Below are 26,392 nucleotides of genomic sequence, written 5' to 3' on the forward strand. Positions count from 1 at the left end.
ATTTGTCAGAACCAGGGTAGTTTTGTGCCTGGTAGACAAATGATGGATAATGTGGTTATTGCCCAAGAGATGGTCCACACTATGAAGATTAGGAAGGGGAAGAAGGGCATTGTGGCTCTTAAGTTGGACCTGGAAAAAGCCTATGATCGCATCAAATGGAGTTTCCTGATGGAGAGAGCTAGGATCCCTGATAGTTGGAGGAGTCTTATTAAGGTGTGCATCTCTTCTCATGTTTTTCAAGTTATGATTAATGGGGATATGTCAGAGGAATTCTCTCCGGGCAGAGGTATCCGTCAAGGTGATCCTATGAGTCCCTTCCTTTTTGTTATCGCAATGGAAAGGTTGTCTCATCTGATCCAAGATGCTGTTGATAGTGGGAATTTCCACCCGGTGGCTATCAATCGTTTCTGCCCCCAGGTTACTCACCTTTTCTTTGCAGATGATGTTCTAATTTTTCTGGAAGGCAATGAAGAGCAGTTGAGTTTGATTATGGACATCCTTGAGTGTTTCTGTTCGGCCTCGGGTCAGAAGCTCAATATCCAAAAATCTAGGATGTTGTGCTCTAACAATATGGATAAAAGAGTCTGTAAGAGGTTGAGTGATATCTCGGGTATTCCTCTGACCAACTCTCTCGGGAAGTATCTGGGTGTTCCCCTTCATAGTGCTAGAGTATCTAAAATGTCTTTTAAAGATACTTTGGATAAGGCTAATATGAGATGTGCCACGTGGAAAGCTAAGACTCTCTCTCTCTCTCGCTGGCCGCCTTACGCTAATCCAATCAGTTAATTGTGCGGCCCCCAACCACATTATGCAGGCTTGTCATCTTCCTAGCCCTGTGCTTAAAGATCTGGATAAAATTAATCGTAGATTCCTGTGGGGCGAAGCTGAGGAAGGAAGGAAAATCCACCTTGTTCCTTGGAGGGAGGTTTGTCAGCCTAAGGCTATGGGAGGTCTGGGCATTAGGAGAGCCGAAGACAATAATAAAGTCTTATTAATGAAACTCCTGTGGCGGATGTGGCAGTCCCCTTCGGCTCTGTGGGTCCAGCTTCTCTGTGGGAAGTATCGAAAGGATAAAGTTTTTGGGGGTCCTAAGGATAGAATGCTTAATTGCTCCTTTCTTTGGAAAGGCATCAATGCTATTTTTGCTGAGTTTTGTCATGGTATTGGGTGGAACGTGGGTAATGGCAGGTCAATCAGCTTCTGGAAGGATACTTGGATAGGGAAAAAACCTTTGTTGGAAGTTTGTACTTCCTTGCCTCCTTTGGACACCCAAGACTGGAGGATTGCTGACGTTGTGAACTCTGAGGGTGAGTGGATGTGGGATAAATTTGAGGCTTTCCTCAATCTGGAAACGCTCCTAACTATCAGAGGGATTCAGATTAGTAATCATTTGGAGGACAAGGATAGTTACTGTTGGGTCCTGAAAAACAATGGGACCTATTCGTGTAAATCTGCTTTTCATGCGTTTTATCAGGGTTTGGAGTCTTTTTCCCCGGGTGTGTGGAAGACGATTTGGGCCTTAAAAGTGCCGTACCGCATGAGAAGCTTCCTGTGGATGGGAGCTAGGAATAGGTTGCTTACTAATGCAGATAGAAAAAGAAGACATCTGGTAGATTCTGGAGCCTGTGGGAGATGTAGAGGTTTTGAGGAAACCCTGTGCCATGCGCTCAGGGATTGTGAGGAAAGTAAAGAGGTGTGGAGGAAAATTCTCCCGAGGTATGTGCTTTCTTCCTTTCTTACCCATTCTGAGAATGATTGGTTTGTTGATGGAATCAAAGGGGTTCTTCTGCCTGGGGAGAAGGAGGTTCTTCTGTTTGTGATGGTTTGCCATCAGCTTTGGAAATGGCGGAATGAGGAGATCTTTGGAGGTGGAGTGTCTTTTCAGCCTAATGTCCTTGATTTCTTTTCTAAGAAACTTAATACCATGGTTGATAGTTTTGCTGATGACCCCTTGGCTAGAGCTGTTCAGAGGAAAGAGGTTAGTCTTTTAGGCTGGCGTAGGTCAAGGGAAGGGGTGGTTAAGCTCAACACGGATGGGTCTTGTCTTAGTGATGGGAGAATTGCCGCAGGAGGTATCATTAGAGATGATGGTGGTAGATGGGTTTCTGGCTTCTCCCAGAACTTGGGCATTGGTTCTTCCTTTTCGGCAGAACTTTGGGGTATTTTTTCAGGTCTAAAGCTTGCTAAGAATCTAGGGGTGAAAAAGATTCTTGTCGAATCAGACAACCAAGAAGCGGTTAGAATGATTTCGGAAGGCAATACTATTTGCCGAAATAATCTGAACATCATTAAAAGTATTATAAGGATCGGGTCTTCTTTTGAGTTTATTGAGTTTGCTCATATCTTTAGAGAGCAAAACCGCGTTGCGGATCGTCTGGCGTTGGAAGGGCACTCTGTGTTGTTGGGTTTTTCTACTTTTTTTTCTCCTCCGGGCTTCATCTCTTCTTTGATTTTGGAGGATATGGTGGGAGTCAGTTTCCCTAGGTTGATCCCGGGTTGAGCGTTTTTTGTTTTTTTTCTTTTCCTTTCCTATAAAAAATAAAATAAAATAAGGGACTAATAAATTATTTACCCTTTGGTTTAATCTCCGCTATATGTTTCAATAGTACGCCAATCGGCAGAGAAATAGAATGCCTCTGCTTTCTTTGTATGACGCTGCATCGCACCCCAAATCTATGGGCGTACCATTACCCACGGGATCGGAGAATATGGTCTGCTACATATAAATATCACATTCCCAAGGAAGAAAAAAGCAATCACATATTAGGAATCCTAGAGAGAGACCAGAATACCAAATATGGTAACGTTACTGGTGGCCACAACCACCGATCCCGCCTCCATCAACCCTGCTACCGCCCTCTTGGCCATGCCCGGATGGCAACCTGGCCCCTCCCTTCAGGTTAACCTTTCATTTTCCAAACTTCAAGCATTATTTGTACTCAATAATGTATAATGAAAAACTGTGCAGGAAATGAAAAGTTTTAGCATACAACAAGTGAGACTATTGCAACATGATAAAAGTATCGTGGTAGAGGACGACTTGGACCGCCGGTGGGAGGACGCCACAGGTGAGGTGGTCGATGAGGTAATCTTTTTCAGCAAACACACTGCCGTTTCGAATCGTCCCGCTCTTACCATTCATCCAATTGGTATATGCTTAGCTCTTTTTCTCTCTTTGTGCGTCCATGTTTTAATTGAAATTGGAAATGTAAGTGATTTTTTTTTTCCTTTCCTTTTCTTATAGGAGTGCCTCACTTGCGGGACGGAGATGTCCCGCCACAAGGCGGGAGACCTGGATGGGCTGCACCACCTGATCCGAGGATGGGGCCATGGCTTAGACTCTTGAAGAAAATCGCCCAATCTCATAATTTAGTTCCTGAATTTGAGGTATTATTTCGTTTTTACTTCTTTTGTTGCTGCAGTGTGCAGCTTACTGTAAAATGCTTAAGTGGCTTAATATATACACTATACATATATTTTGGCTCGAATGTAGATTACTTTGGAGGCTACTCATCATGGGCCAGTGACTAGTAAACCGACTATGTTCATTGAAATTGGTATATTCTCCACCATTTTAATATAGTTATACGATAGTGTATTTCTTTCCTAGTTGCTGTTACTGTTATCTGAAACAATTTTAGAGCCATTGTTTTTGTTGAAACTTAACAATACGGGTTGTAATGAAGCATAATGCAGAACTGACTAGGAGATCATAATGATCTTTTTTGGTTTTCCTCCTCAAAAGACTTAAAATGAATCATTATATATATATTCTTATAGATATATTTAAAAGATTGTTACATGGATTGATTATGTTCTTTATGATATGATATATTTAGCAGTTAGGATCAACACCAGTTGCCAATGCATTGTTTGTTTTCCTTGACCATTCAGGTTATGTTGCAATTTGTTGAACGTTAGCTGTAATAATTTCAATATGATTCAATAAGAAAAGCACATCCTTGTCAGAAAATTACACAATGAACACAGAGGAATAATAGGATTCCTTCACTTGCAAATATTTAGGCTCCATATGAAAATAGCTTGTGTTAAGCATGTGTTTGTGAGAAAAATGTGAACCTAATCCACTGATACAATAACTAGTACTTTCTCTAAATGGAAAAGGCGAAGTAATAGTTGGTTGGTGCATTTTCTAATTAATCTTTATCACTGTGAAACTATTTTATATCTTTGACTGGGTGATTGGCTGGATATAGGTAGCACCGAAGAGTATTGGAAGAGGCTGGATGCGGCAAAAGTTGTTGCTCTAGTTGAGTATACTCTTGATACTTTTGATCTTATTCAGATTGAGCAGCAGTTGTTCAAATTTCAACTACTAGCTTTAAGCTTTTCTTTTCTTTTGCAAAAAAAAAAAAAAAAAAAAAAAAAAAAAAGAAAACTTGCTCCGGATCTTGTAATATGATAGTTTTTGTTTAAAGACTAGAAGCTAACAGAAGGATGTCATAAAATAGAAGCAACCACATTAAAGTAGTTTAGCATATTCATACATCCTGAAGGTATTTTGATAAAATCATCTGTAGTGAAATGTTGATTTTGCTTGTGAAATGTGATTCGTTCAAATTTTGCTTAAGGATATGAAAAAAATCTTTTCCCTCATTTTTGACATAGATATTAAGTGCTCAAAAATCTCTTCTCAGCTTTTAGCTAAACAAACAGCTTGCCGTGCTAGCATAATAGATATGCTTATGAAAGCACGAATTAACTTTCCTGATAAATTGGTGCTGTTTGTGCTTGAAGTTAGTTTGGGAAGGACTTGGGCTTGGAGAAGGTGGCTCAATAGGAAACTGGAGCAGGTAATAGCCTCAGATGCTAACCAATATGCTTTTCTCAAGTGATATAATGTAGGGTGACATAGTGTTCAACTCAAATATTTACTTACCAGCTTAACATGCTTAGACTAGGAGGTCTTTCTTCCTGTAACATTTTAAGATCCTCCTCTGTGCGATATTGATGTGCATTTTACATAATGGGTAAAAATTTATTGTGATACTTCTTACGAATATTCTTGTGAATGCGAGGTAGTGAATCATACATAAATGTGTTGTCTAGAACTAGAATGGAAGTAAACTTTCAGTTGTATTAGATATTGTACTCCACGACAGTTTTCTTTACTTTTTTCTTTTTTAAATTATTAAAACTGTTAGCTTCTTCTCAGTGATGCTTCTCTAAACTTTGTTCTCATCTATTTCTACTTAGTGCAAATGACAAGAGAAGGGTCCTTCTTGGAATAGGTGGTGGACACTATGCACCTCGACATATGGATATAGTTCTGTAAGTTTTACTTAACACCTCTTAGCATTTCTATAGAAGTTCAAACTTGATATTTTGCACCACTTATCTGCTTCCTACTTTATGCCACTAATGTGCTTGCTACTTCGCACAACTTATGTTTGTGATACTATGTTTTAACATTTTTTATCTATTTGTATAATGAACGCGCCTTTATGAGCATATTACAGCAGTTCATGTGGAATGGGAATTGTTCCATGTTGTATATTACTTTAGGCTTCACCTTTTCGTTGCCTGCTGTTTTGTTTTCATGAGTCAAATAACACACTTGTCGCTGTTAAGAATTGAGATCTGATATATCTTGCTGTTATTTGCTTGGTGCAATTTCTATTTATGATTCTCTGAGATGACATGTTGCCTAATAAAAATTATATTTGTTTTGTAATTGTAGAAAAGATGGTGTCTGGGTCGCCCACCTACTTTCAGGGTACTCTTTACCCATGGAGGAGCCAAGTCAAACGAAAAAAGATATTGGCGGAACTTGGAGAGAATCAATTAAAGCAGCATTTGAGGCTACCAAATCAGCTTTCCCAGGTGGGGAAATTTTGGCACATCTTGATCACAAGTAAGTTCTATGAGAAGATTCTTTGGATGGTCTGCCAGACAATGTTGTCAGTGCACTCTGAATACTAAAGAGTGGTATTTCACAACAACAACAACAAAGCCTTAGTCCCGAAATGATTCGGGGTCGGCTAACATGAACCATCATATAAAACCGTGAAATCAAGTCGTGTCGGCGACACAAATTCTCTCCCTCCACTCTTTCCTATCCACTACCATATTTTCCTCAATCCCCAATAAACTCATATCACTCTCGATCACCCTCCTCCAAGTTTGCTTAGGTCTTCCCCTACCCCTCACCACTACATCCCTTTGCCACTCTTCAGTCCTCCAAGTTTACTGTGTCGGTTTCCATGTCCACTTCCATGTCTGTTTCCGTGTCAAAGAAGATAAGAAGAGGTTGAATTAGTTTCGCGTTTCCATATTTACCTGAATTGAAGTGTTTTGGTTAGTTGTGCAAATGCTTTCAAAAGTAATGGCTAGTGGAGACTTGAAGGGTATGTCTACCCTAAACACTATGGAATTCCTTTTTTTTTTTCTAGGTTGTTATTGACTTAGTGTCCAGGGCATTAACATCGGACCGATTTCAGTACTTGTCTACACCAATGGACCTAGAAATTTTACCATATTTCTTCCCATGGACCAAATTCAGTACTTGTCTACACCAATGGGCCAATTTCAGTACTTGCAAATGATGTTATCTCTTGGTTTTGCCAAGAATAGCGGCTGATATCTTCCAGCATGACAAGCAGTGGAAAAAAGGAATACAAATACTGGGAATCCTAGAATTTTGTTTGTCATTATTTAAAAATGCTTTTGTTTTTAACTTCGGAGTTATGTACATTTCATAAGCATTCTGTAGATTTTCTTGCAAATGCATTGGTGTTGGATGAATTTTAGTTCAATAATATCTAACTTTATATGTATTATTGACTTCAGGAGCTTCAAGAGCTGGCAAAGAAATGCTATTACAGGATTTCTAGGAGAGCAAAACATTAAAATTGGGAAGCCTAATGATTTCTATTGATCACGGTGCTGGTGCATAAGGACTTGCTTTATAATTCTGTAAGCAGGTAAGGGTATGTTGGATGGGAAGGCACAAGGATATATAAAGCCTTTTGCTAAGAAGAAAGCACCACATGCAGACAACTTGTAAAAAGTTCACCCCGAGTTATTCAATCTAATTAGCATTGTATACATCTGAAAAGAAACAGATCCTTGGTGCTTCACACATGTATTTTTAGTATAAACCTGAATTCATGAGTCTTTAATTATAATTTATCAAAATAATAATGTTCTACTAAGGGAAAAATGCTCTACGGATCTGGAAGCATGATGATCCATTCAGTGGAGTTGCTATAGATTTCTCATGATATTAAGCTTTAAGCTTTATTTATCTTTGATGATATTGACGGTTAGGTTTTATCAATCTTGTGAGATTAGAGTGCATACTTATTTCCCATATGATTGAATCCTTATCTGGTTAGAATGATCCTGTCGGCAAAAGCCATTTTTTTTATTCTTTTTTGTACTTGCCTGGATTTTTTTGAATAAGCTATTGCACTTTGATTTGGTATTTGTTAGCCCTATACATGTAAATTTTGGATAATCTAACCCTTGACTGATAAATCTGTCTGACATATTTGTCACTTTCCGTTAGACGTATCTCCCATTCCCAGTCAACTTGCGCCGCATAATCCACTTCAGTCAAGGGGTTGATTGTCTGAAAATAGAGAGGCGGAAAAAATGGCTTTTGTCATGACTATTCATAGGGATTTCTCAAAGACTACAATTGAATAATGGAGTCTTAGGCCTTTGATTGCATTCCTCATTTTCTGAAAACATCCCTGTCGCAGCAAAATCAGGTTATGGCAAGGATTCAATGGGTTCACTGTTTGTAGTTTAGGGTATAATTTTAAATGGTGAATAAGCATAGCATGTGCTCGCGGAAAACACAAAATGATGCTAAGCTTAGCTCCGTATAACAATTCCAAATGTTATTTGAATTGGGAATAAAGAATACCAATTCAAAGCTGTTAGGTACATAGTATGCATATTTACATATTAGGAACAAATATACAAGTTGTTGAATGTACCTTGGATCTTGATAGTCTCAGTTTGATCTTTTTGACAGGATCTGCAGGGTTGGAATAATCATTTATGCAATAAAGGATCCTCTACCTCGCTAACAATTTATCGGAAACTCTCTTCACCAATAATCTCCACAAGAACAGGTACCATTTCTAAAGTGATGAAAACGCTTGTTGTCTCTCATGATTATCTCCCTTTCAACTACCTTTGATATTAACTTAGCAGCGTTATGACAATCTATACAAATGCGAAGATTCTTGAAAACTCTGAGAGTTGTACCCTTTCTTGTCTTTAACAACCCAAAACATATTGCAAGCTTCTCACTGTGCCCTCTTAATATTTCAATCTTCTCCTCTTCCTCCACCTCATGAAGAACACAACTTGTGTGAGGTTTGTATCCAATTTTCCTTATCTTCTTCTCCATTTGTCTCCACACGGTTCTTATGTCTTCTGACTCCGGCAGCAAATTGTCACCAGCAATGAAATTATATATCTTACCTCCAAGTTCAATCCAACTGCGTCCCGCATCCTTCTTAAGGCCCTTATTCTTCATTGTTCGCCTCATCCTTCTTACATCTTCCCACCGACCTGACTCAGCATACAAGTTCGAGACTAGTACATAGTTCTCTACTTTCTTTGGTTCTAATTCTAACAGCTTTTCTGCTACTTTCTCCCCCATTCCTAGAGCACCAAAAATTCTGCAGGAACTTAGCAATGAGCTCCAGATTCCACTATCTGGTTGCTCAGGCATCTCGTTGAGAAGCCTTAAAGCATCGTCCAATCTTCCAGCACGGCCGAGCATATCTATAAGACATGCATAATGCTCCAGTTTTGGTTCTATCCCGTGTGAATTCTGCATCTCACTGAAATATTTCAAACCTTCTTCAACTAACCCTGCATGACTGCATACTGTCAAGATACTGATAAATGTGAAAAAGTCAGGGTTTTTGCCAATGTTCTTCATTTTCTCAAATAGATATATTGCCTCTTTTCCCTGTCCATGAATTGCATATGCAGAAATTATAGCATTCCATGATGCCACATCCTTTTCTCTAAGTTCAACAAAAACACAGCGAGATTCTTTTATGCATCCGCTTTTTGCATACATATCTATTATTGAACACGCCACAAAAGCATCTTCTGTACCGAAAGTTTTTAACGCATAACAGTGAGTTTCTTTCCCAAGCTGCAAAGCTGAAAGCTGCGAACAAGCCCCAAGAACACTCACTATAGCAATGTCACATGGTTGAATTCCATTAGAAAGCATTTTACGAAATAAAGTCAGAGCTTCCTCTGGAAGTCTGTTTTGTGAGTAACCGGAGATCATTGCATTCCAAGACACTGTTGTTTTTTCTTGCATGCCATCAAACAAAATACGCGCAGAAGATGATTTTCCGCAATGGATATAAAGGGATAATAATGAGATGCCAATAAATGAATCATTTTCTAATCTATTTCTAAGCACAAATCCATGCACCTCTTTGCCATAACGCAGGGATTTTAGGTGGGCACAAGCTAAAAGCAGACCACCAATGGTAAACCAGTCAGGTTGTAATCCACTACTAGTCATTTGAATATACAATTCTAAGGCCCTCCTGGGATCACCATTCTGTGCAAATCCACCAATAACTGCATTCCAAGAGTTAACAGTCTTTATTTCCATGCTGCAAAAGACACGCTCAGCAGAACTCAGCACTCCACACTTGGCATAGGCTGCAACAGTTGCATTCGCCACCAATTCATCGTAGTAAAACCCCTTTCGAATTGAATATCCGTGAAGTTCCTTTAAACTCAGCAACTGAGACCTCCCTGAAAAAATAGGTAGAATGTTCAGCACAGTGACATGATTAATCTCTATCCCTACCTGCATCTGCATTTTCCTTAGAAGATCAAATGTCTTGCAAACATATCCTTCTTTAGAGAAACTCCCAATTATTGTGTTCCACGAAACCACATTTTTGCTCTTGTTCCTGTGAAACAAAACTTCCGCTTCAGACGTGCACCGACATTTCGTGTACATGTCTACCAAAGAGTTATTCACCATTACCTCTTCACTCAACCCCAGTTTCACAGCCAAACTATGGATTCCCATTCCCATATCAACTGTTGCTTCTCTTGCACAAACTGGTAATACAGTCACTATAGTGGCATTATCAGGCAAAAGCCCCTCCTCACCCATCATCATCATCTCCACCAACACATTAAAACATTCTTGAGAATACCCATTCTCAGAGAAACCACAAATCATTGAATTCCAGGAAACCAAGTTTCTCACTGGCATATAATCAAACACTTTCACAGCTTCCTCAACTAACCCACATTTCCCATACATTGCAATCAATGCATTACCCACAAAAACATCCAAAAACATACCCATCTTTATCACCATTCCATGAATCACCTCCCCAAACCCAGCATCTGAGAGCAAACCACATGCCTTAATCACACATGGGAATGTAAAATTATCAGGTTTAAACTCTGAATCAGTTATCAATTCTACAAACACATTAATTGCATCACCATAGAGTTCGTTTCTAGTATACCCACTAACCATTGCATTCCATTGAAACAAATTCTTCCTCTGCAAATTATCAAACAGTAGACGAGAACCCAAAATGTACCCACACATGGCATACATTGTAATGAGACGGGTATTAAGAACATAGTCATTGCAATAAAGGTTTGATTTTGAAACAATGTCATGTATTTTTGTACCAGTCTGAATATCTTTTCGACGGCCACAGGCCTGAAGCAAAATACCCATTGCTTCTTTTGTTTGTGATGAATTGGATGTAGCATCTTGTATGCTTGACTTAACAAGGGATAAAGCTTCAGCTAAGTTGCCGGTTTGGCAGAGGCGAGTAATCTGAGGTAGAAAAGAGAGGTGTTGGGAAGGGTCCCTGATTGCAGAAGGAGAGTGGGTTTGGTGAGTTTGGGAAGAGAAATTGAGAGATGATGTTGGTTTAGGAGATGATTGGAAGAAATGGGTTCTATAGGGACCAAGATTGGTTCTTTTTATGTGGAAGTGAAACTGGTTATGATAATTGAGGTGTTGCAGAGAAATCATAGTGGAGGTTGCCAACTGACTTCCTCCTCTTCCAACTTCTTGTGATCTAAAGCGGATAAAATACTAACGGTTAACAAACTTTGAGGTAAAATACATCAATGACCCTTCAACTTTGAGGCTGCAAGCATAATAGGTATTGAATTTCAAAATCGGAATTTTGCTATATAATAACATAGAATTTCAATTTAGAGTTGAACATGCATTTAATCAGTAAAAAAACATACAAAAAGTGTTAATATATATTATTTCAAATTAGAGTTGAACATGAATTTAACCAGTATAAACACGGATCAAATTGATCCTTAAAGTTGGAACGAACGATCAATTTAACCCAAATCAATCTTAAGTAGTCATTAAAATTAGTGTGAAATGTCAAATTAACCCAGCGATCAAATCAGCCTTTAAAGTTTAATATATTTTTGATACATGAACTTTATAATGTTTACATTTTGATATCCGAAATCTATTTTTATACTTAAAAAATACTATATTCCGCATAACTACATAATGCTTTGACATCGACACATTGCTTTATATGCCAGTGCAGAATATCGATGCACCAATACTATTTTGAGGGGTTTAGTGAGGTTTTTTTTTACCTCTGTTTTGAGGAGTTTCTATCAGAATTAATTGTTCATGATCCTATACTCATATTTCACGGGAATTTTAGAGATTTTCTTTATTAGTGCAGTTTTGATCTCTATTTATTTTTCTCATATTTTATCACTTTTTTTAAACACATTTTATCACTTAATTTAATTACTTTATAAGTATTTTTTTTAAAAAAAAAATTGAATAGATTTAAAATTTAATTAATTCTTATATAAAATTAGATTCTTTTTTGTAAATAAAATATATCCGAAATTTATTTTTGTCATATTTTACTAAATATTATTATTTCATTTGGAAAAAAAATTATTTAAAAGAATAAACTCCGCACAACATTCATTATTTCAAAAGGGTTATGCATCAATGCATAATATTAATGCACTAATACTATCTTGAGGAGTTGAATGAGGTTTTTGCCTCTGTTTTTAAGAGTTTCTATCAAAATTAATGGTTCATGACCCATACTCCTATTTCAAGGATTTTTTAGATAATTATGGTTTCAACACCTTTTAAATATAAAAATACACTTCAAGTATCAAAATATAAACATAATAAAGTTCGGATATAAAAAAACATATCATACTTTTAAGACTAGTTTGATCATAAGTTAATTTCACTATCTATACCAACTTTAAGGACGGGCTTAATACCCAAAAATTGATTTGGAATAAATTGACTCTAAATATAACTTTAAAGGCCAAGTTCACCTTTATTTGTAAAAAAAACATACAAAAAGTGTTAGTAAAGAAATCATCTATATATAATATAAAACAGTAACGATGGAGCTGAGGTGTCACTTCCTCTTTTTTTACTGATAAAAAATATAATATATTAACTTTAGTTATATTATTATATTTATTTATAAAAAGATTATTTTATTCGTACTATATCTAAGAGTTCTACAGAATTTAAATTAATCCCTAAAATCTCTCTAATTCTCTGCATATCTATATCTAAAAGTTCTATAGAATGTAAACTAATCCCCAAAATCTCTCTAATTCTCTGCATATCTATATCTAAAAGTTCTACATAATTTAAATTAATCCCTAAAATCTCTCTAATTCTCTGCATATCTATCTATATATAATATAAAACAGTAACGATGGAGCTGAGGTGTCACTTCCTCCTTTTTTACTGATAAAAAATATAATATATTAACTTTAGTTATATTATTATATTTATTTAAAAAAAGATTATTTTATTCGTACTATATTTAAGAGTTCTACAGAATTTAAATTATAATTATTAAATTATATTTTTATTAATATTTATATATTAAGATGAATCCGTACATCGCACGGGTCTAAAACTAGTTCTATTTTAAACCATCTCCTTTCATAGTTTATCCGGAACTTTTTGATAATTTAATTAATTTTTTACTAGATAAAGAAGAACCAGATAAAGAAGAACCAAATAAAATAAAGATAAAAATTTTAGAACAATTTGCAGAGTCCCATTAGTAGTTATAATACAGTTTTATGGTTTTAAAACTTACAAACATGGGTTTGTATAGTTTTCAAACTCAAACATTTTGTCAAAAAATGTTATCGTAATTTTTTCAAAAGGGTCGATTTGATTCAAAAGGTCTGATTTTACAAATTACCTCTAGGGGTGGGTACGGTTCGGTTAATCGGTCCATTAGGCAAAAAAATTTAACCGAACCGTTATCAACGGTTTTTTAACCATTCAAACCGAAACCGGTCCATATCAATCGGTTAACCATACAACCGGTTAACCATTAATTTCGGTTAGGTTTTTCGGTTAACGGTTTTTAACCAATTCTCACCAGTTAACCAAAAATCAACGGTTAACCATAATTTTTACCCAAACCTAAATCTTTAAACAATATTAAAATACACATCATTTCAAAAATTCAAACGAAACGAATTCATATAAAAGTTCAGAATTCAAACATAAGTACCGAACTAAAAAACAATCCATCAAGTTTACATTTAAAACATAACAAAATGTAAATAATATTTCGTCAAAATACTTATTACAAGATTAATCCATCAAGTTTACATTCAAGTATAATTTATGCTATATATTTATATTAATATATGTTATAATCTATGTTAAAGACTTTTTTTTAATCTTATAATCTATGTTATATAATTATATATTAATTTTTTTTTTAAAATTATATTTTTTAAACGGTTCGGTTAACCGTTAACCGCGGTTTTTGAAACTTTAACCCGAAACCGAAACCGAAACCGGGTACCTATATTTTTTTTTACCCATTAAGAAAACCACCGGTTCGGTTAACCATTTTTTTCGGTTCGGATTACCGGTTTTTGGTTCGGTTACCGGTTTGACCGGTTTTTTTGCCCACCCCTAATTACCTCATGTATAAGTAGCCCTGTTTATGAGCTAGATTGGGTCAGATTTGGATTGGGTCTAATCGGGCTTTTTACTAAATCACTCTATCCAAGTCCAACCTAGCTTATACTATATTTTTATCGGTTTCGGTTGGGTTGGATTAGGCTAAAAATAACTAAATCCTATGCCCAGCCCCTCTAACTAATTAATATTGTTTCTGTGATTGTTGAGTTGCAATGGTAAATTCATTACGTGAAAAGAGCAAGATTAATACCTGATTGTTTTTTATAGTATTAAGTTATGACAATAAAATATTTTTTTCATTTAGCAATGACCAATTTTTGATACATTGCTATGTAGATCCGTAGTAGTTTGAGGCTGAATTTAGCATGCATATGTTGTTTTACCGATTTTATTCATAGGAAGAAATCCACTACGGATATATCCACTACCGATTTTTGTTTTACCGATATATATATATATATATACACGCTTCTGTTTGTATCAAGCTCTCTTTCTATATTTGTACATTTTTTCTTTTATTAATTTGGTAATTTAGTATAGTTAGATACTAAATTGTTTGTTTCTTTTTTATTTGATTTCCATTTTATAAATTTCAACTTTTAAAAAGAAACATGTAACATAAAATCAGGCTAGACTTGGACTTTTGAAGTAAATCCCAAATTCAATCTATTTTATACGTAGTCTGTACAATCTATTTTATACATAGTCTGTACAGGTTTGGGCTGGACCAAGCTAAACATCAAAATAAGTGTCTAAAAGCCCAATCCATGAATAGTACACCTGTAAGGGCCAATGGATATATAAAGGGTAAATTATACAATAATCTGGATTGATAAATTATTTACTAGTGTCTCATATTACTATTCCTAAGTAAATTTATTTAAATGTTAAATCTGATAAAAAAATTTTAAAACAGTTTTTTCTCCTATAAGTAACTAACTGAAAATTTGACAAAAACAAGAATAAAGTTATGATATTCTGATATTTTAAGATTTAAAATCATATAATGATAAAATACACAAAAACGATTTTGATAAATATAAATAAAAGTTAAAATCTGATTTTTCATATATAAACAGGTCTATATATAAGGTTTAACTTGCAAATTAATTCAACTACAAATATGAATCTATTCTTTAAGGCTTTCCACAATAAAATAAAAATTGTGATGATGTTTCGTATCTTTCATCCTTGAATAGTATTTATAAGTATTGGTACAAGAATATATCTGCATAAGCCCCTATTGGCATACATGGTTATTTTTTATTCTCTCACAGAAATTGATACCTGTGCAATTCTTTCAATTCGCATTCTCCTCCTCCGCTGTCTTCATATTTACAATTATTACACACTGAGCTTTTTGAAATCGTGCTTTGCTCGCAGAGACATCTTCAACCGGAAAATACCAAACTGTATCTTTCACTTTTGGGTAGCTTGAACTCTTAAGTAACAACTCTGGAAAGAACAAAGTCTAGATTAAACATTTAACCACCTTCTGGAACAGAGTAGACTCCATCCTCTGGGAAGAGAGATCATAATCATGGTCGTCCTATTACAAATATATTATGATCATTAAAATGATTAACTCCAAATATATTCTGCCCAAGATAATAAGCAAAATGAATATAATTGATGATCAGTTTAGCTCAAAGGGAGCCGAGGTAATCTTTTATCAAAGTTAGAATGGGGTTGCCAAAAGAAGCGTCCTCTAAATTCTGGAAGATGATTCCGTCCATTCGGGCTTGAACACCATCAGAAAGTGTCAAGTCTTGTAGCAGTTGTTTTAATGTCCTGTCCACGCCTGTAATAGAACTTCCTATGCCACTTAAGAGTTGTGGCAATGTAGTAGAGGGTCTTGACAGCTCAACAACAGTTACCTGCGCAATCAAGAACAGGGGTCAAGCTGGTTGAGGCGAATGATTAGAAAAATCACCGCACTTCTAACAGGACGTAAGATGCAAAGATCACTTGACTTTGAGTGGATAATAATTAACAAATGAGTATATAACAAGGAGGCCACTTCTCATAGATGACTAACTTCTGTTTGATGATAGCTGCATCTAAAACTGTTGAGTGAGAAAACACAACAAAACTGGAACTTAGGATCTCTGATACAGGGAGAAACTCAAACTAGCTTATATAGGCCTCATTTGCAAATATGTTAGTGTCTTAGAGACTAAAGATTATATCAAGATCCAGACGAGGCACAATTCTAGCTCCTTGGACAAGGGCTCCACAGATAATATCGAACCCCTTTACATCAACTGTTGATTTGCAGAAAAAAGCAACTGCTATGAATATCCAAATTATAACTTAAGCTTAGCATCGTTAGGAATTCCCTCAAAGATCATAGTATCAATAATCTTGAGACTTCCAACATGAATGTGATGCAATGGGCATTTGTGGTCATCAATGAATTAAGCTACTGCAACTGATGTATAAACTAATTATGTTATTTTTTGAAAGAAAAACAATTTGGTAATAAACATGAAATATTAGATGGATCTATAATCAAAACCCACCTTTTTTTCTTGGGGTATATCCGCCTTCTTTTTTGCTATGGCAATAGCTCTAGAAAGCCCACCAATGGCATCAACCAAACCTCGTGAAGCAGCGTCCTTACCAGTCCATACCCTTCCCTGTGCAACCTCTTCCATCTTGTCCACCTACAGCACAATTGATAAGGAATTCTGGGGAACTTATCTTTGCTTTTTGTAGTTCATACTTGCTCACTGCTCCAAATTAAAGAAATAAAGAGGAAATGAACAGTAAAAGAATTACAGGCATTGATCTTGAAGATGCTGCTTTATCTCGAAATTGCTTATATGCATGCTGAGCAGATCTAGCAAAAAGCTCTGCTTCATCCGGTCTGGAAATGAACTCTGCTTAGTGTCTTTCAGTTACCAAAGAAAATAAAAAAAAATAAGCTATTATTGAAAAGTACTATCTAGAAGCTGCCTCCTGACAATAAAAAACGACTCCTACAAAACAAAATCAGGCAGTGGATCCACAATAATATTGCAAAATCTCATCTAACACAAATTAAAAAACATAAATTTGATAGTAACTAGAGGTACAAAGTTCTATTTTATTAGATTACAAGAAGATACCAGAAAATGCAATAAAACCTCTCACCTCAAAGATCGTTGGTCAGCTGCAAGGAGCTCAGCATATTTACCCCTGGATATGATCTCTTTGTTAAAGCCAATCTTTTCATATAGTTTCCCCAAGTTAAACTTCCCTACAACGTATGAACAGACATTTTAAGAAACTAAAAAGGGCAATTATAAACAAAAAAAAAAAAAAAAAAAAACAAACTAAAAAAGGACCAAGAAGACTTCATTTGGCAATTTAAAATAGCTTGATATATTTCTTTCCCTATTCTTTTTCTAGTGTGTTCTACCATTAAATTTATTGTTTGTTGTGTAGAAACTTAGATATCTTTTCACCCTTTTATCTCGTGGATGTGGATAAGATAAAGTGTCCCAATATTTATTTCCTGAAAAGTTTATCCCCTATAAAGCTTCAGCAGCATTTTGCAGAAGCAATTTAATTTACCTACCAGCCTGGCTAAGTGCAGAAATTAGTAATCCATATACATCTAACTTCATCTAATGTCTCACTCGTGCAATCTCAAACCATCTCTCATATTTCCCACATCACCCATTTCCATATTTGAAAACATCTTTGGTTACTTAGTTCACCTGTCACAACTCCGATTGAACCAGTTAATGTTAAATCCTCTGCAACAATAGCCCCTGCTGCCATTGCCATATAGTATCCTCCACTTGCTGCCACATCAGACATTGACGCAACTACAGGTTTTGTTTCAGCCAGAAGTCTGATTTCCCTCCACATTCTGTATATGATAAACACACGAGGTCATTAAATGGGGGAACGAAAACAATTTATTTCTAAGGTTTTCATCTTTATTTTTTTATACAAATATTGAAAATAATTATCCCTGTCAATATTTTAGGTTCAATGCAAGAATTTGATTTATATCTTCCCAAGCTTCTATCACTAAATTTGCAGATGTCAAAATGAAAAAGTTTCAGTGGATAAATATTAATTTTTTGAATGACTAACAGGGAATTTTTTTCAGAAATGCATTGGACATGCGTACTCATAGTTGCCAAATCAAGTTGAGTCATGAATATAACACTTAACGTAGAAATTTTTCACACCAGTTTGAATCACATAGTTGAAGACCAATTTGCAAATTACCAATATGCATGAAACATATAAGAACAAAGCAACCAAAAAGTGTTGAGAAATAAATAAAAATTGAATGTTCATGTGGCCTACAATTACTTATTCACGCAAAGCACTTGGTATGTAAAGGAACAATGAAAAACACTTACAAATCAGAAGCCAGGGCATCACCTCCAGGGCTATCAATGCGAAGAATGACAGCTTTATATCTTTTTGACTCTAGACACAATTAGAAAAACATTGACAAAGAGAGATAATAAGAGCTCAGCAGTTGCCAGTACTGAAAAATATTACAATCAAATATGTAAACAGCAACTAATTAGCAAACATCAGGATTATGATAAGGTCCTAACTTCCTTCTGCTCTAACTGTTTTGTCATTTCTTTTCTTGTATCTATTACTTCATGGAAAGAAATGATCTCAAAATTGGCATGTCTCAGATTACAAGTGGCTTTTGCATTCTGACCTTTTATGTCTGTGATTTTGTGCTCACTCTGTACCTACATGTGCTTAGGAGTGGTAATGGGGTGGGTGAGGCATCTTTTGCATTTACCAACTTGCAAGGAGATCAGCGCAGAGTAGATAGTGTGTGGGTTCCCCTATCTTGATTTATAACTTCATAATCAATAAAAAACAGACCTTTTATGGACTTTTTATAGGATAAGGGTCAATTTTGCCTCTAAGGTTATTGGGGAAGTTCAATTTTGCCTTAATTGTAGGAACTAGCTCAATTTTTCCCCCATAGTAAAATTCTAGCTCTATTTACCCTTTTTCCAAGGAATCCCGTTGCTATTTCTGTCGGTATTTACTAAAAAAGGGGTAAAATTGAACTAGGTTTTCTATCATGAGGTAAAATTAAGCTAAAGTTTCTAGCATGGGGGGAAGTTTAGGTTATTTTGTACTATAAGGATAAAAATGATCTACCCCCATAACTTTAGGGGCAAATTTGACTGTTGTCCATTTTTTTAGATAAATATATCTATTTATATATATTATTTTACATTTCTTTGCGACTAATATAAATTACAAATTCTAAATAATATTTTTAATACAATAAAAGTTCATTGTATAACTCAAAATTGTATTACAAAAAAATATTACTACATTATAGTTAGATTAAATAGGGGACCAGATTAGGGTGGCTGAGTACCATAGCAGGGTGAGAATTTCCATCGGTTTGATGCAGAATCAGATATTGCCGTCACTGTATGTGTTAATTATTTATATTTGAGTTTGATAAATGGTGTGAGACAAAACGCTCTCCTTTTCCACAAGCGATCATGTGAATATCACTAGCAGTTGCATTCTCAAAAGCAAGATCCTAGTGGCTTAAATATCCTGTAGAAATCTTTCATAAATCTTTCACAAACCCAAGCTACTCTAGAGATGAGTATATTATGCCTATAAATTGATCGTAGGGGAAAAGAAGAAAAAGGACAAAAATTCTTGCATCTAACATAATATTGTCTAGTTAAAATGCAGAAATTGAAAGAAAAAAAAAAGTGTTAAAACAGAACAAATTACATATTGGATTGATGAAAAGACTCAGAATATCAAGTGTACCTCTTACTTGACGTATCTTCTCAATGAATTGCTCCCCAACAATTGAAGAATTGGGTGAGCTTAAGGGACCTCTTACACGACTAATGCTTCCAGAAGCTCTGATCACAGCTATTTGATCCTTGCCACCAGTTAAACCAAGTGTCCAACTCCGGACTCGCGAGTATTTCCTGGACATATAATGGAGGACACGAGAAAGAGTCATAAAAATATGGCTTATACATTGTTTTCACTTGCAGAAGATGGTGGTTTTTTGTACTGGTTGCTTGCCTTAGTTTACTCCAGGTTCTTACAGAAAAAAGTAAAAGAAAATCATTTTTTCTATTCCTTCTAATGCATAAACAAGACACTACAAATCACTCAAAGAAACATAAATATTGTAACATATTGTCTATCAAATAGGCAGGAAAGCCAAAATTTTGTCTAGTAACTTAAATGATCCCTTGTAGGTTTGCTTAACTTAATCCAGCATTCCAAATTTTACTTGCATAATAAATAAAGGGTGTTGTTATATCCAGCCACCATTTCCCACCCCCTAGCCCCATGAAATGACGAAACTGCCCTTATTATTTTAGTCTTTGTAAATTTTTGTTTTTTTCTCTCTACGGAACGCGGGCGTGTGGCTATCACGCCTCACCAATTAACATAGATAAGCAATTCAAAAATGGCAGTGAGCTACTTAAATTAACATCATTTTAAGCAGTATAAATTGAATTATCAATAGAAGAAAGCAGCATGCCATGAAACCATTACAGCAATCTTTAAACAAAAGCAACATCAGATTTTGGTCTCTCACGCTTCTTCTCTCTCAAACATCACACATGCAGGGTAAATTAAAAACTTAAGAACGCTGGAACTAACAAACTTCCTGATCTTCAACTCTAAGTTATGTTCAGAACCTCAGATTTTTAGTGTTCTTAGGGGAAAAAAAAAAAACTGAACCAGAGTTGTAATGCTTGAATGCCAATCCAGACTATCAATCCTTCAGAACAATGAGCTAAAACAGGTCACAGGGTGTTATGCTGTGATCACTAGTAGTGCTAACCACACTATAATATTGGTTAACGGCCTCCAAATCAGATAATAGTTGTTGGGATAGGTAATGCGTAGGGGTAAAGATAGGAACTTAATTTGAAGTTAGCGCCTCTTTCGGCCTTCTTTCATATCAATGAGAACATTATAACACAAAGAAAGCATGTCCTCATGCCGTTATACAACTTCATAATTTTTTGAGCTATCTCACAGTACAGGATTATGACATTTTCTTGTGAGAATCAATTCACAAAAGACAGGAACATCACATACATTAGTAACTGCAGTTATTGCAGGAAGATTCACATGTTTAAGAACAGGCAGTTAGTGTAAACAAAGCAATACCGGCAGAATAATGTTGCTTATTCAAAACACATTGAAAGAATGAACGCTGAATTTCAGATCTATTGTCAAGCTAATAAGGTTCTGTACATTTGGAAGATGAGGGAAAATGTGAGGTTTGAGTAAAGGAAGCTAGGAAATTCTAGAAGCACATATCATAAATCAGCCTATAACTAGATAGTTGATGCACATTGTTGACATTATCTGTATCTAATCTAATATGACTAAAGCATTACTAACTGGAATTTCAGATTAAAGGATTAGCTTAGTTGCATCAAATGAGACCTCAGGTCAATAAAGTGCTTAAATGGATGCGGAAATGTAATTCAAGGCATAAGAAGTAGATTACTTATAGTCAACTGTTGGAAGATTTTTATCTTTTTGGACTCCAAGTTTCTCTTTCAACATTGAGATAACCTGCAGTTCACATATTAGTAAGACAATACCCAAAAACCTACTTAGCTCATTAAGAAAAAAGAATCCAGGAATTAGAATATCCTTAAACCTTTTTTTTCTACAACAACAACAAAGCCTTAGTCCCGAAATGATTCGGGGTCGGCTAACATGAACCATCATATAAAACCGTGAAAATCAAGTCGTGTCAGCGACACAGATTCGCTCCCTCCACTCCGTCCTATCCACTACCATATTTTCCTCAATTCCCAATAAACTCATATCACTCTCGATCACCCTCCTCCAAGTTTGCTTAGGTCTTCCCCTACCCCTCACCACTACATCCCTTTGCCACTCTTCGGTTCTCCTAACCGGCGCATCAAGCGCTCTACGTCTCACATGGCCAAACCACCTTAGTCGGTTTTCTCTCATTTTATTCTCAATAGATGTGACCCCTACTTTTGTCCTAATTATTTCATTACGCACCCGGTCCTTTCTCGTGTGACCACACATCCATCTCAATATACGCATCTCCGCCACCGACATCTTATGGATGTGGCAGTGTTTCACTGCCCAACACTCCGTACCATATAACAATGCTGGTCTAATTGCCGTCCGGTAGAATTTTCCCTTCAATCTATTAGGCATGCCGGGATCACAAAGGAAACCCGTAGCACTCTTCCACTTCGACCAACCAGCTTTAATCCTATGAGCAACATCTCCATCTACTTCTCCATCCGTTTGGATAATAGATCCTAAATACCGGAAGCAATCCGAGGCCTGAACAACTCTCCCATCTAGGATGATTGTCCCTGCCTCCCTACTCCTACGGCCGCTAAACTTACACTCCAAATATTCTGTCTTACTTCGACTCAACTTAAAGCCTCTAGATTCTAGAGTTTGCCTCCATAGTTCCAACTTCATCTCCACTCCTTCTTTCGTCTCCTCAACCAACACAATATCATCTGCAAACAGCATGCACCATGGTATACCATCTTGAAGTGAACTTATTAGTTCATCCATAACGATGGCAAAAAGAAATGGGCTTAGTGCGGAACCTTGATGCACTCCAATCGTAATAGGAAACTCTTCAGTCTTCCCAACACTAGTACGTACACTCGTGCATACTCCCTCATACATGTCCTTTATGATGTCAATATATTTCCGCGAAATGCCTTTCCTTATCAAGGCCCACCAAAGTACTTCCCTTGGTACCTTATCATATGCTTTCTCCAAGTCAATGAAAACCATATGCAAGTCTTTCTTCTTATTTCGATAGTGCTCCATTAATTGTCTCATTAGATGGATGTCTCATTAAACCTTTTTTTTCTATTTATCAGAAAATATCAACATTTCCTTGATGGATATTTGAAGACTCATTGGTTTTTTATGGATGTTCAATTATCCATTGAGCATTAAATCAATTACTATTGGGCATTACTAACTAATAATACCGATTGCTTTAGCAAAAATGTATTATGCAAAAACATTTTATCTACCTCATCATCATAATGTATATTTGTTATCAGTCCTTCTTGTTTCAATCTTTCTACTTCAAAGACTCCTTGGTTAATGAAGTTCTCAATTTCTTCTTGTTTCTTTCCTGCACAAAAACTTGCAGACCCATAAATTAAACTTATTACTCTCCAATTGAGTAAAACTATAAGGTAAAACAAACCTTTTATAGAAGAGATCCTATCCAGCCAATTTCCATAAATGTTATCAAGCAATGTTGTCAGCATCTCACAATTTTCCTCTGACATACTTGTCCGTGTAAGTTGATCCCCAGCACTTTTATATTTACCAATCCTTTCCACTTCCGGCTGAATTCCTACTTTCTCAAGAACTCCTACAAAATTATATAAAAACAAACCTCAAATAATCATAATTTGCAAGTCATATCACTCTATATGTAAACATTGAACACAGCCAATAAACTCATACTTTAATGATTAACATCTCTAAGAAATGGAATGTGTCATAAAGAGTCAATGCTCCTACAAGATTTTCATACCTCCTCTTTCTCTATCTTAGGATGTTCTAAAATATCTCAGGAAGGGTTGGAAAAATTCCTTTAGAATAGCTATCACAATTTTTCAATGGTATATGATAGCTATTCTAAAGGAAAACGTTGAGCCTTGGCGCAACGGTAAAACGTTGTTGCCGTGTGACCTGAGGTCACGGGTTCGAGTCTTAGGAGCGGCCTCTTGCCAATTAAATTGGCAAGGGAAGGCTTGCCCCCAATACACCCTTGTGGTGGGACCCCTCCCCGGACCCTCGCTCAGCGGGGACGCGTAATGCGACCGGGCCGCCCTTTTTTTTTTTTATATGATAGTCTTTTACATATCTAATAGCACAATTAGCTTTAAGAAAGTCATAAGAATTCAAGTTAAGGTAACTTCAGCCAATTGACAGCACCTAACTACTCCAGTTAAGGTAACTTTAGTTATAGTTCATCACAGCTAAGGTGACTGCATGTAGACTACTAAAATTTCTGTTTCGTAAGATCTTAAAAGAAATTATGTAATTACTTGAAAACTGCAGAACTAACCTCCAAGAAATTGTGCTTGAACTGTCAAACCATATAAAGAAAAATAAGCACTTGGAGGGACATATATTTCATCGCAGGCACTGGCAAGATAATATTCCTTCTCTCTACAAGTAGGGACATAGCAAACAATGAATTTACCTGAAAATATCATCAAAAAATATTAGCATTGACATCTAATGCATACCATAAAGTTTCTATAAGAACATTCATAAAGGGATTCGAAATGTAAAAGGGTCATAGTGAAACGGTCAACAATGAGAAGCACATTCAGCTATTACTTTAAATAGAATGCAAATAAACAGCATAAAGGGATTCGAAATGTACTAGAAAGTACTAATTTGATTCAGCTAGAAAAAATGGGAAATAGTCCAACCAAGAACCCAAGAGAGTACAGTGAGAAAAATTCATTAATACATCCAAAAGCCTACCTGATTTCTTGTAATTGAATATGTGTCTGCAAATCTCTTCAACTTTAGCCCACCCACAATTCAAGGGGTCTATGTGAAGATAGATACCAGAAATACGAGGATCATAAGCAGCTTTTGTGAAATTTTCACAAATTTGAGGTAAAGATAGCCCTGAAGAGAATCTACTCTGTAACTGATCAGATATCTGAACATAAAAAGGAACAAAGGTAGGCAAATTTTAACTTCACATAAGAGATCCCCATAGAATGCCATTACAATACAATGCAGAAGAAAAGGAAAGGAAATAGAGAGAGAACCTGGCCGCGCAAATTCATATTCAAGACACTGCCTTTACGAACACGTTCCCAAGGGAAAGCAACGAGCATACGAAGTTTAACAAGAAAACGATTCCAAGCACTTAATTCCTTAAACTCAAACTCCCCGCTAGGATAATCCTCTTCAAATTTCTTGAAACTTCCATCTTGAGACTCGGATAATTCTTTCTGTGCCGATTGTTTCTCTTCCTCAGTTTGGGTATCGGAGGAAGAATCAAAAGCCCGAACAGATAGGTTTCTGGAGCGAAATGGTGGAGAGGGAGAAGGAAGGAAAGAAGTAGAGAGGGAATCATGGAATTGGAGGTGGTGGTGGTGGTGGTGGAGAGGGAGGAGAAAAGGAGAAAGATGGAGGGAAGGTTTAGTAGAGAGGAAAGAAGTGAAAGAACGGCGGCAGACAGGGGTGAAGTGAGGAGAAAATAGAAGTAATTTGGACATTTTAGAGAAGAGAAGAAAGAGCTTCTTCTTCTCTTCTGTTATTCTCTTAGAGCAAGGAAATGAGGAAGGAGATGATGGTGGTGGTGAGGAAGAAGGAAGGATGACTAGGTGAAGTTTAGTCCACGCCAGCACACTCTCATGCCAATGCCTATTGTTACGTGGCTCCTATGCTGCGGTTAATTTAGGAAATCCAAATGGATATAACTCAAATTATATATTTTGTGTGTAATGCTATTTCCACGAAAGTTAATTTGTAGGCTAAGTATTTTTATCTATCTATCACTCTTACATACGGAATTTAATAACGAAACACTCGCATGTATCTCTTCATTAAACTTTCTTCCATAAAAACAACTCGAATGAGGGTTATTCATTAACCTTCATTGAAGAATGAGACCATCGAAGAAAGTTAATAAACTCTTCTCATCCTCATTCTGCTTGTACTAAGCAGGATGAGGACTTAAAGGCATCATTGAAATAAATTGAGAGAAAATGAGTAATTCATTTTATTGAAAAGCTTAACAAACTTATGATCTGTTTATATACAAGGGAAATTGATAATTATAAAAAGCAAATTGATTTCCTACTTTACAGCTATCTAACAAATTAATAACTTTACAAATGTCGACAACTGTCTAACTAATAGCTAGGATTCTCTGCTTTACTGTATATATTAATAGTGATGTTGTAATGGACTTCACCTTGACACTTCATCATTCCAACACACCCCTTTCGAGCTGAAGTAGGTATAGTAAAAAAAACCAAGCTTAGCTAGCTAAAACTGTTTGCAATCGTGGCCATGTCAATCCTTTGGTCAAGAAATCTGCAAATTGCTCAGATGTGTTGACATAGGATGTTTCAATGAAACCTTCAATATATTTATCTCTGACCACATGACAGTCAATGTCAATGTGCTTGGTTTGTTTATAGAAAACTGGATTTGCAGTAATATAAATTGCTGCTTGATTATCACAATATAGAGGGATTTAGTAAGTTCACTTGTATATTCAACTCTCCAAGTAGAAAACTTAACCATTTCATCTCACAAATCGTCGTAGTCATAGCTCTATACTTTGCTTTAGCAGAGGATCAACTCACTGTGGTCTGTTTCTTGGATTTCTAAGATATCACTTAGTCTTTT

The 26,392-nt window shown here is 36.0% G+C and overlaps 3 protein-coding genes across 4 annotated transcripts; 1 reads left to right on the forward strand and 2 right to left on the reverse strand.

Annotated features, from left to right (window-relative positions):
• Positions 1 to 2,620: 2,620 nt before the first annotated feature.
• Positions 2,621 to 7,294, forward strand: LOC136217876 (D-aminoacyl-tRNA deacylase). The gene is made up of 9 exons (XM_066004560.1): positions 2,621 to 2,899; positions 2,969 to 3,149; positions 3,245 to 3,387; positions 3,494 to 3,557; positions 4,218 to 4,270; positions 4,759 to 4,814; positions 5,218 to 5,292; positions 5,702 to 5,875; positions 6,811 to 7,294. Exons 1-9 carry the CDS (start codon positions 2,798 to 2,800, stop codon positions 6,896 to 6,898), a joined length of 936 nt encoding a protein of 311 aa, XP_065860632.1. The 5' UTR covers positions 2,621 to 2,797; the 3' UTR covers positions 6,899 to 7,294.
• Positions 7,295 to 7,633: 339 nt separating this feature from the next.
• On the reverse strand, positions 7,634 to 11,023 carry LOC136217877 (pentatricopeptide repeat-containing protein At1g18485). Of its 2 annotated transcripts, XR_010683562.1 has the most exons (2): positions 7,968 to 10,852; positions 7,634 to 7,718 (listed from the first exon to the last, which is right to left on the reverse strand). XR_010683562.1 is itself a non-coding variant. In XM_066004561.1 (1 exon), exon 1 carries the CDS (start codon positions 10,724 to 10,726, stop codon positions 8,081 to 8,083), a length of 2,646 nt encoding a protein of 881 aa, XP_065860633.1. In that variant the 5' UTR covers positions 10,727 to 11,023; the 3' UTR covers positions 7,838 to 8,080. The 2 variants fall into 2 exon arrangements, 1 of the variants encoding a protein (XP_065860633.1); XM_066004561.1 differs by lacking the exon at positions 7,634 to 7,718 and having other exon boundaries at positions 7,838 to 11,023.
• Positions 11,024 to 15,091: 4,068 nt separating this feature from the next.
• On the reverse strand, positions 15,092 to 25,388 carry LOC136217879 (serine protease SPPA, chloroplastic). The gene is made up of 13 exons (XM_066004562.1): positions 24,799 to 25,388; positions 24,503 to 24,686; positions 24,075 to 24,212; positions 23,202 to 23,372; positions 23,023 to 23,126; positions 21,480 to 21,547; positions 19,760 to 19,926; positions 18,346 to 18,415; positions 17,686 to 17,840; positions 17,117 to 17,222; positions 16,763 to 16,850; positions 16,504 to 16,647; positions 15,092 to 15,858 (listed from the first exon to the last, which is right to left on the reverse strand). Exons 1-13 carry the CDS (start codon positions 25,249 to 25,251, stop codon positions 15,628 to 15,630), a joined length of 2,079 nt encoding a protein of 692 aa, XP_065860634.1. The 5' UTR covers positions 25,252 to 25,388; the 3' UTR covers positions 15,092 to 15,627.
• Between the last annotated feature and the right edge of the window lie 1,004 nt (positions 25,389 to 26,392).

The sequence above is a fragment of the Euphorbia lathyris genome, chromosome 2 (genome assembly GCF_963576675.1).
Source record: "Euphorbia lathyris chromosome 2, ddEupLath1.1, whole genome shotgun sequence".
Taxonomy (NCBI): domain Eukaryota; kingdom Viridiplantae; phylum Streptophyta; class Magnoliopsida; order Malpighiales; family Euphorbiaceae; genus Euphorbia; species Euphorbia lathyris.

Coding starts and splice junctions, on each gene's coding strand:
- LOC136217877 (XM_066004561.1), bottom strand. CDS start 10,726: ATGGGTATTTTGCTTCAGGCCTGTGGCCGTCGAAAAGATATTCAGACT.
- LOC136217876 (XM_066004560.1), top strand. CDS start 2,798: ATGGTAACGTTACTGGTGGCCACAACCACCGATCCCGCCTCCATCAAC. Junction 3,150..3,244: donor TCTTACCATTCATCCAATTG/GTATATGCTTAG, acceptor CTTTTCTTATAG/GAGTGCCTCACTTGCGGGAC. Junction 5,876..6,810: donor TTGGCACATCTTGATCACAA/GTAAGTTCTATG, acceptor TATTGACTTCAG/GAGCTTCAAGAGCTGGCAAA.
- LOC136217879 (XM_066004562.1), bottom strand. CDS start 25,251: ATGTCCAAATTACTTCTATTTTCTCCTCACTTCACCCCTGTCTGCCGC. Junction 21,548..23,022: donor ATATACATTATGATGATGAG/GTAGATAAAATG, acceptor TGTGAACTGCAG/GTTATCTCAATGTTGAAAGA. Junction 18,416..19,759: donor GAAGATACGTCAAGTAAGAG/GTACACTTGATA, acceptor AATTGTGTCTAG/AGTCAAAAAGATATAAAGCT.